This window comes from Papilio xuthus, unplaced genomic scaffold (assembly GCF_000836235.2).
Source record: "Papilio xuthus unplaced genomic scaffold, Pxut_1.1 DF826115.1, whole genome shotgun sequence".
In the NCBI taxonomy this organism is placed as follows: domain Eukaryota; kingdom Metazoa; phylum Arthropoda; class Insecta; order Lepidoptera; family Papilionidae; genus Papilio; species Papilio xuthus.
The window spans coordinates 6,749,757-6,759,213 of record NW_013532534.1 but is presented as its reverse complement, the minus strand read 5'-3'; the positions used below and the strand labels follow the sequence as shown (position 1 = coordinate 6,759,213).

General features: G+C 52.8%; 1 protein-coding gene across 1 annotated transcript; it reads left to right on the top strand.

Moving 5' to 3' along the window:
* The first annotated feature begins 629 nt into the window (after positions 1–629).
* Positions 630–7,991, top strand: LOC106123250 (transient receptor potential-gamma protein). The gene is made up of 16 exons (XM_013319481.1): positions 630–682; positions 757–866; positions 1,423–1,791; positions 2,370–2,900; positions 2,974–3,208; positions 3,521–3,667; positions 3,877–4,016; positions 4,093–4,339; positions 4,417–4,573; positions 5,112–5,307; positions 5,463–5,654; positions 5,915–5,956; positions 6,272–6,455; positions 6,543–6,933; positions 7,403–7,586; positions 7,806–7,991. The coding sequence occupies exons 2-16, from the start codon at positions 771–773 to the stop codon at positions 7,989–7,991; spliced, it is 3,297 nt and encodes a 1,098-aa protein (XP_013174935.1). The 5' UTR covers positions 630–682; positions 757–770.
* Positions 7,992–9,457: the final 1,466 nt, after the last annotated feature.

The window sequence follows — 9,457 nt, the reverse complement described above, 5'->3', positions numbered from 1 at the left end:
GCGCCGCGTGCAGGTCAACGCCACTCACCCATCATTCTGACATCATCCACCATCATTCTTGTCAAGACAAAAAAATAAGAGGCTTTTCATTTTAAAAAATCTCCATTGAATGCCTTACGAATTATTTGACATTTACCGGACTCGGTTCAGCCGTTTGGATTACAAGCGTTGACAATGAAAGCGATATATAATTACACACTTACTCAAACAATCATACACAAGCGTCCTAAAATACCCGCAAAATACATTACACTCTTGCCATTAGGTCAAAAACATGCATGTACCCAGCCGTGATCCGAGGCAGCCACTGTGCGAGCTGCGCTCCCGTACTTCTGGAATACATTTTACATTAAAAAGTAAATAATCGACAACTCTATTTGTATAAATTTTAAAAACTATAATACTATTACGTTACTGATATAAATGTCCAATGTATTTAATGACATTTAGCGATTTGTTCGGAACTTGAAGCGCGTCGCAGGCGCTGCCGCTCACAACCGCAAGTGCAGGGCGCTCCAACTCCGCCCGATTCGTATTTATAGTGTGCGCGCACGCAAAGGCGGGCGGCGGCGACGGGCGGCGGCGGCGGGGGCGGGCGCGTGACGGCGTTCTCTCTGGTTTCAGTTCTCGGAGCGTGCGAGGGAGGGGTGCGAGGGGCGCGGCGACTGCGATGGCGAGGCCGGTGAGTGCCGAAGGCGAGCGGCTCGCGCGCTAGCGTGCGGCGCGGGAGCCGCTCAGGCCGCTTTGTGTGCGCAGACAGCGGCTCCGACATGTCGGGCGGTGGCGAGCGGCGCGCCTCCACCTGCCGCGTGGAGCTGGGCGCGCTGCTGGCGCCGGAGCCGCGCCCGCTCGACAACAAGGTCAAGGTACGCACGGGACGCTCACTCTACACGTCTTCTACGCTTTTTCAATTAGCTGTCTTTACTCGCTTTTTTTCAAAAAGTCTAAATTATAGATGACCGGACACCCGACGTCTTACAACTTCGCGTTCTTTTATAAGCGGGGTGTGGGGTTCCGCGGGACGCATTTGCATAACGCCTCGTCGCTCCTTGCCTGACCTACTTCAGATTTATCGCACTTTGTCTCGAACCGAAATTTGACAGAGTTTTATAACAAACTCTTAGTAATGCAAAGTATGCGAGCACGCCACGCGGGGCAATGCGTCGTTAATAATAGAACGATACGAGGGCAATACTTCTGTTGTGAGCTTTGTGTATACACAGAGCATTGCCGATCGCGTAACGTGCCCGTTCATCATGAAACCATTCGCAGCTACTGTTTTGAAGTTTGCATCACGATCCGGCCGATGGTTTAACAATGACTTTAACTTTTATTTATAAGGCCTTCTTTTTTTTTGGCCTTCCGTTGCCGCTCTTCCTGGACGAGGTTAAGGCCGGCACGTGCCGCACGCTCTGTCCACAGCGCCACAGCATCCACGGCATGACGGAGGAGGAGAACGTGGTGCGGCCGCACCAGGAGATGGCAGTGCTCTCGCTAGAAGAGAAGAAGTTCCTGCTGGGCGTGGAGCGCGGCGATGTGGCGGGCACGCGGCGGGGGCTGCAACGCGCGCGCGACACCGGCCACATTAACGTCGACTGCGTGGACCCGCTGGGCCGCAGTGCGCTTCTCATGGCCATCGACAACGAGAACCTCGAGATGGTGGAGCTACTGCTCGAGTTCGGCGTAGAGACGCGAGACGCGCTGCTGCACGCCATCTCTGAGGAGTTCGTCGAGGCCGTGGAGGCGCTGCTCGACCACGAGGAGCGCACACGCAAGCCCGGGGAGCTTCACGTGAGCTCAGCTTTCATAACCACTCGATGCCTCGCTATTTCTTTTCTCCTTCCTATTTCCCACAACAAGATGACCGATAAACTTTATGTCGGCTCGAAGTTAGCTGCAAAAACACGTGTGTGTAGGCGGGTGCCTGCCGGGCCGCTGCTTGTACTCTTACCAGCCTCGCGTGCGAAATTCCAAGCCGCCATAAAGTTTACAGGGCCCCGTACTAAGTTTCCACTTGCAACGTCTTGTAATGCTCCATGTGGGTTACAATGCATATGTGATGAAAAAATGTATGTTTTTTAACCACTTAATTATTCAACATCAAGAAAAATGTCAAATTAATGTACATTAGTCCGTTCTTCAGGGTTTATTAATTTTATGGAGGATTATTTAATTATTAAATATGGAATATAAAGGTGAGTGAAATCATGTCAGTTGAGATACATTTACCATACCATACCATAGATTATCTTGCGAAAGCAAAAGTAAGAATAGAGGCAAAAGATAAAGGTTGGTAGAATAGTGAGCAAGAGCGATGGAATGGAGAGTAGAGGTGAGCGAGGTGAGGTGAGCGCGCTATCGCTTTGCAGAGCTGGGAAGCGCTGCCGCCCGAAACGGCGACCTTCACGTCGGACATCACGCCGCTCATCCTGGCGGCGCATCGCGACAGCTACGAGATAATCAAGCTGCTGCTGGACCGCGGCGCCGCGCTGCCCGTGCCCCACGACGTTCGTTGCGGCTGCGACGAGTGCGTGCGCTCGCGCCGCGAGGATTCGCTGCGCCATTCGCGCTCGCGAATCAACGCCTACCGCGCGCTCGCCTCGCCCTCGCTCATCGCGCTCTCCTCCAAGGACCCCATCCTGACAGCATTTGAGCTGTCGTGGGAGCTGCGCCGGCTGTCGGCACTCGAGCACGAGTTCAAGACTGAGTACCAGGAGCTGCGCGTGCAGTGCCAGGAGTTCGCGACCGCGCTGCTAGATCACACGCGCACCTCGCATGAGCTGCAAGTGCTGCTCAACCACGAGACCGGAGCACCGCCCGCAGCGCTGCCCGAGCCCGGCGCGCCCGAGCGCATGCGCCTCTCGCGCCTCAAGCTCGCCATCAAGCTGCGCCAGAAGAAGGTAACTTCTGCAAGCCGCTTGGGACGCGCGAACCTTGAAATAACACGCGTTCACGCCCCTCATTGTCTGTCAGTTCGTCGCGCACCCCAACGTGCAGCAGCTTCTGGCCTCCATCTGGTACGAGAGCGTGCCGGGCTTCCGGCGTAAGAATATGCTGCTGCAGGCGGCGGAGATGACGCGCATCGGCGCTATGTTTCCGCTCTACTCGCTGGCGTACATTGCTGCGCCATACTCGGCCCTCGGCCGCACGCTGCGCAAGCCCTTCATCAAGTTTCTGTGCCACTCCGCCAGCTACTTCATGTTCCTTTGTGAGTTGAGAATACCCTAGTGATGTCGCTTATAGTATTTACTATTATAGAAGGCAAGTCTTATCATCGCAACATCGTTACTAAAAAGCCACCGAACCGAAGAGTTCCGGAAGCCTATTCGGCTTTCTCGTGCAGGAAAACCTAAGCCATCCTTCTCCCTCCCATCTTCCCCAGATAGGAGAGTGAAGGATGGGTTCAGTTTACACCAAAAGCTTGACTTGAACTTCTTTATGGCAATGTTCCCTGAACTATGAAGATGAACGAACGTTGTGTGTTTAAGCAGCAACAGGTGAGACCGTGTCCTTTCCACAGTCCTGCTGATCCTGGCGTCGCAACGGATCGAGACGGCAGCGAGCGGGGTGCTGTGGGCCGCGCCGCGCGCGCCTCCCACGGCGCCTCTGTCGCGCCGCGGCTCCCTGCCCTCGCTCATCGAGTGGCTCATACTGGCCTGGGTTAGCGGTGTGTTATCTACCACATATATAACTCTACTTTTCCACTAACTGGAACTGCTGTTATTTCTATCAATAAATCTCCCCTAGAAATAGTAAATGCTAACTCACAGAGATTACATATATATAGTGTCTCATTAGTTTCCAATGTTAGATGAATTTCTCGCTGCATTATGGTGTTGAAATATGTCTTTGGCTCCGGCCGGGACGACTGCGCAGGCCTGATCTGGAGCGAGGTGAAGCAGTTGTGGGACATGGGGCTGCGCGAATACGTGCACGACATGTGGAATGTCATCGACTTCGTCACCAACTCGCTCTACGTGGCGACAATAGCCCTCCGAGTCGTCTCCTATTTCCAGGTAGCTACTCATTTAAATTTGATGGATTTAGATTTTCGCTTGGCAGTGGATCCGACTGGTGAGATTGTGTTGACAGGTCCGGCGCGAGATGGCACGCGAGCTGCAATGGAACCAGCCGCGGGAGAAGTGGGACGCGTGGGACCCCATGCTGCTGTCGGAGGGCCTCTTCTCGGCGGCCAATATCTTCAGCAGCCTCAAGCTGGTGTACATATTCAGCGTCAACCCGCATCTCGGGCCGCTGCAGGTCTCCCTCAGCCGCATGGTGCTCGACATTTTAAAGTTTTTCGTTTTGGATATTCTCGTTATCTTCGCGTTTTCTTGCGGTGAGCGTTTCGACGATACGATTTCTTCGCGCAGCAAAGAGAGGAAGCTACTACATTAACGTAACGTTTCGTTTTAGGGTTGAACCAGTTGTTATGGTACTACGCAGAAATGGAGAAGAAACGGTGCACGACGGGGTCTGCGGGGGCGGCGGGTGCGTCGGGGGCGGCGGGGGCGGCGGCCAACAGCACCGTCGTCGACCCCGACGCGTGTATCGTGTGGCGACGGTTCGCCAAGTACGTTTGCATGACTTGTCCCATATCACAATGACTGAGTGACACTAATAACTGAGTACTTGTTTTTGTTAATTTAACTAAACACTTTGATTATTCAGTTAAAACTGAACATTTGTACCGGACTTTACTTCTGACCCGATGAGCTCCCGGACCGAACGGGCTCTGCGCGTCAGCACCTCAAGATATGTCAGAGAGAACCGAACGACATTTTCGATATTGAGCACCATGCAATCTGCACATACTTAATTATACTTATTAAACTGAGCTAATTTTGGTAATAATTGTTGTATTTACTAAATTTTCCTTGTATACACTTACTCAACAGGGGACTCCGAAGAACGTGACAGTCTGCATGAGGCAGCGGTAGCGGCAGGCAGCCGACAGAAAATGCCATAATAAAACTACCGCTGCCGTCTGCCGCGTTCTTTAGTATCCCACCGGATCTAAAACTGCATTGCATCACATCAAATACATAAAAACAAAATGTGAGACTTACGCATGCGGGAAGTAGTAGTATTAAGTATTGTTTTTGGCGCAGCCTGTTCGAGACGATGCAGACGCTGTTCTGGGCGGCGTTCGGGCTGGTGGACCTGGACTCCTTCGAGTTGGACGGCATCAAGATCTTCACGCGTTTCTGGGGCATGCTTATGTTCGGCACGTACGCCGTCATCCAGGTCATCGTGCTGCTCAATCTCCTCATCGCCATGATGAACCACTCCTACCAGCTCATATCGGTGAGTGCGCCACATCCTCCGACCCCCGACCGACGCTCTCGTATGACGCGGCACGTCCTTGAAGATAGATACAAACATTGGTGCACATAGGCTTCATTATGTTAAATTCGTGTGTGTTGTTGTCATGGTGTGTGTGTGTGTGTGTGTTGGGGCAGGAGCGCGCCGACGTGGAGTGGAAGTTCGCGCGCAGCAAGCTGTGGATCAGCTACTTCGAGGAGGGGGGCACGGCGCCGCCGCCCTTCAACGTGGTGCCCTCGCCCAAGTCCGCGCTGTACGCGTGGCGCTGGCTGCAGCGCCGGCTGTGCGGGCACGCGCGCGCCAAGCGCGAGCACATGCGCACCATCCGGGTGAGTGCCCCACCTCTGCACCCCTACACCTCTGCTCCCCTACACCCTTGCACCTCTGCACTCCGCAGCCGCATTCCATTGCCGATTTCCTGTTCTATAGCTCGTAATGTATTCAAATTTACATCGAGTTTATTATAATACTTTGTCCAGGATTCTGGGCAAAGACAAGTTGCCCGCCCGTGTGACACCTTCCTAATATGTGCATTATAGTATCATTTTACTCGATAAAACTTGATTTTACCAATTGCATATGTTTCCAGAGGAAAGCGAAGCAGGCGAATGAGCGAGATTTTCGATACCAGGTTAGTAAACTGAATCGTCTTCTATACTCGTCAAACAACAAAAAAAAATTCAAAAGTATAGAATATGATAACTCTTACCGTGAAATACCACAAGCACACAAAAGGCGGCCGTGAAGCCGCAAGCAATTTTGCGTTTCGTCTTATAAGTGTGCGTGCCGGTGGCGTAATTTTGAGGTTTGTGCGTCTCTCCTCCGTCAATTAAAGGTTGCCTACCTGTGCATCTGCAATTGCGGATCTGGGCCGAATCCAGGAAGCAGCTTGCTCGTTAACAATATATACTATAAAAAGTAGGTATAATGAAGTCTGATGTCGCAGGGCATCATGCGCAACCTGGTGCGGCGCTACGTGACGGTGCAGCAGCGACGCGCGGAGAGCGGCGGCGTCACCGAGGACGACGTCAACGAGATCAAGCAGGACGTGAGCGCCTTCCGCTGCGAGCTGGTCGAGATCCTGCGCAACTCCGGCATGAACACCTCCACCGCCAACGCGGGCGCGCCAGGTACGCCTCGTAGAGAAATTAACATTAGTCGGCAAAGCAAAACCTGAAAGCGAATTTGATTTATAAGATAGTTACTCGTTCGGTAAGGCGGCGGCGGCGGCAAGAAGAACCGACAGAAGGAGCGCCGGCTGATGAAGGGGTTCAACATCGCGCCGGGCGGACCGCTGGCGCCCGTCGACGAGTTCCTGGCCTCGCTGCACCACGAGCACCACGAGCACGGCGGGCACGGCGGGCACGGCGCCCACGCCTCGCTCTCCGCGTTGCTGGGCGGCCGTCTGCGCGCTAGCCAGTCCAGCCTGTCGGACGGCGGCGGGCCGCACGCGCCGCACGCGCCGCACGCGACGCACGGCCGCAAGCCGACGCACAAGCGGCGCTGGGGCACCATCATCGAGGCCGCGCGCGCCGCCCGCGTCTCGCGTCTCATCGGCCGCTCGCGCTCCGAGGACTCCGTCTGCGACCACGCCCGCCCCTCGCCCAGGTCCGTCGCCTCTTGCCCGCTTATACCTTTATAGCCTATGGACGGAGTATTTCATTCAAGTTTCACGTCTGAACGAAAGCCGATTTTCGAAATGTCATTTTGCAATAAAAATGACAACTCTGAAGAAATGTATCGCAACATGGTCTCCGAGGGTATTTTTGTTAGTAAATACGAATGTAAATATATGCGGATGTGTGGTTCGTTTGTTAAAAAATTATAATTACCGCATGGATCTCGATGAAACTTAACATAGACAGAACACAAAGGCTACGAGCAAGAAAGTGTACACGGACGCCGTACAAATTATTACGGGAGGGAATTATAATATTATTATTTATCTCCTCCGTCACACACGAATACGCCGCACTAGATGTCAGCGTAAAATTTTTATAGTAGGAGATGATAGGATAAAAATCCACTTCTGTATTTTCCAAGATATAAGAAGTAACATAATGGTGTAATGCAACAGCGGCAGCGAGCGCTCCGAGTCCGGCAGCGACTCGCAGCGCAGCCCCGAGCGCGCGCGCAGCGGCCCCCTGCATCCGCTCTCCGCGCTCGCCGCCCTCAAGCGCAAGCGCAAGAAGTTCTCCGACTCCCGGCGCGCCGCCGCGCCCGACCAGCGCGCCAGCGAGGCACTCCAGCGCGCCAGCTCCGTGCCGGCGCGCGCGCCCCCCCTGCCCGCCGCGCCCGCCGCACCGCCCCGCGCGCCGCCCGCCGCGCCCCCCGCGCCCTCGCCCGCGCCCGCCGGCAGCCGCGAGCCGCTCCTGGCGAGCCTCGACGACGACGCACATAAGGTTGCCGCCGGTTCCCTTCCTGGTGAATCTGTACGCGGAGGTGACGTACGTGAGGTGACGAGACAATATTTTTGGCAGGAGTCGTGCGGACAGTGCGGGTACGAGGCGAGCGAGGAGTGCGCGGCGGGCGGAGCGGGCGGAGCGGGCGGGACGGCGAGCGGGGCGGCGGGCGGGGCGTGCGGGCGGTGCGCGGCGCTGGCGCGGCTGGCGGGCGTGACGCCGCTCCACGGGCACGCGCCGCACCACTCTGCGGGCTGGCTGTAGGCCGTGGGGTGCACCGGGAGATCTCTGCCTCACTTCATGCATCCTCCGGAAATAATTCGGCCGCGGTTAGCGCGGATCGAACGCATTCGACGTTTGTGCAACAAAAATAATCGTAATTAGTGAAGTGCACGTATCACTAGGAGCTAAGACGTCGTCGTCCGAGAAGCGCGGGCGGCGACCGGGGCGAAACCGAATTATCGTCAGATTTGGTGTCTTATCCGTTCCCGCCATAACCTTTACATTTAAATTAATTTTTGCACAGCGTCTCGGTGGAAACAGTGACATTGCGAGATGGCAATCGGCGCTCTCCTGCCTTTCCATTCGTTCGTTTCGATCGGCCGAAGTCAACCTATTGGCCTCGCTGTAAGCGTACCGCGAAGGGAAGTAGAAATTTAGGCAATTATTGAACACCAACTAGTCTAGTTAGATAAAAATGAGATTTAAAAATAGCATATAATTAGACGTTATTCTATTTTATATATGAATTATAATGTGAATACTAAACGTAACATAATAAATATACAAAATAATGTGTTCCAGAGAGTTTTCCAGTGACATATTGTCGGCGCACGCACGTCTAGCTGTATTTATGTACTTATATGTATCACATAAAATGATGTAGCGCTTCACACAAATAATTACATATGCCATTATGAATAATAAATAAAGACTGTGCACCCTTGTAAGCCACATCTGATACGCCGCACATCTCGGGGCGCCAGCAGCCTCTTGACACATCTGACACTACATTATATACGGCCTAAAACTTTAATACAGGGAAAACATTTACAGTAAATGTCCATTATAAATGAAAAAGCACAACGAAGGAGATAGTTCCATTCGGTATATTCATGTGAATGCGCAAATTGATTGTATGAAACAGTTCACGTTATGTCGGGTTCCACAAAAACATCAAAGCCGATTTTTACACAGCGTATTATAACTGCGAAGCGCCGCCACTGGTACATGAATGGACCGGAATAGTGTGAACGAGTTTGCGCCTGTAACTGTCCACCACTCGCCTGCACTCTTGACGCCCTCTTCGCATCCGGCTCCGCATTGAGAAACTATCTGACATCATAACATATCCTTGTTTACTTTATATTTAAGTAAGAATGTCGTGCTCACTAGGAGCGCAATAAATAGCAAGACATGTTTCACATTGCCGCTCTCGCCTCCGCCGCGCCACCAATATACAATGTTAGCCCATGTTAGCCGACCCAATAGCACCGGAGGCGTTCACAAGTGTTTAGTTGTGCAGGCGGAGCGCCACACTATTTATATTTTGTAAGGAGTTGTTGTTTATTTATACATTGCATTTGTATATAACGGTGCGAAAGTGATTAAAACTGGCACTATGTACTTGTTTGTTTTATTTCATTAACCCATAATACCCACAGATGTTGTCTTGTATTTTACATAAGTATCAGGAAATTGAAATTTCTTTTAGTTGTACTAGTTAATTA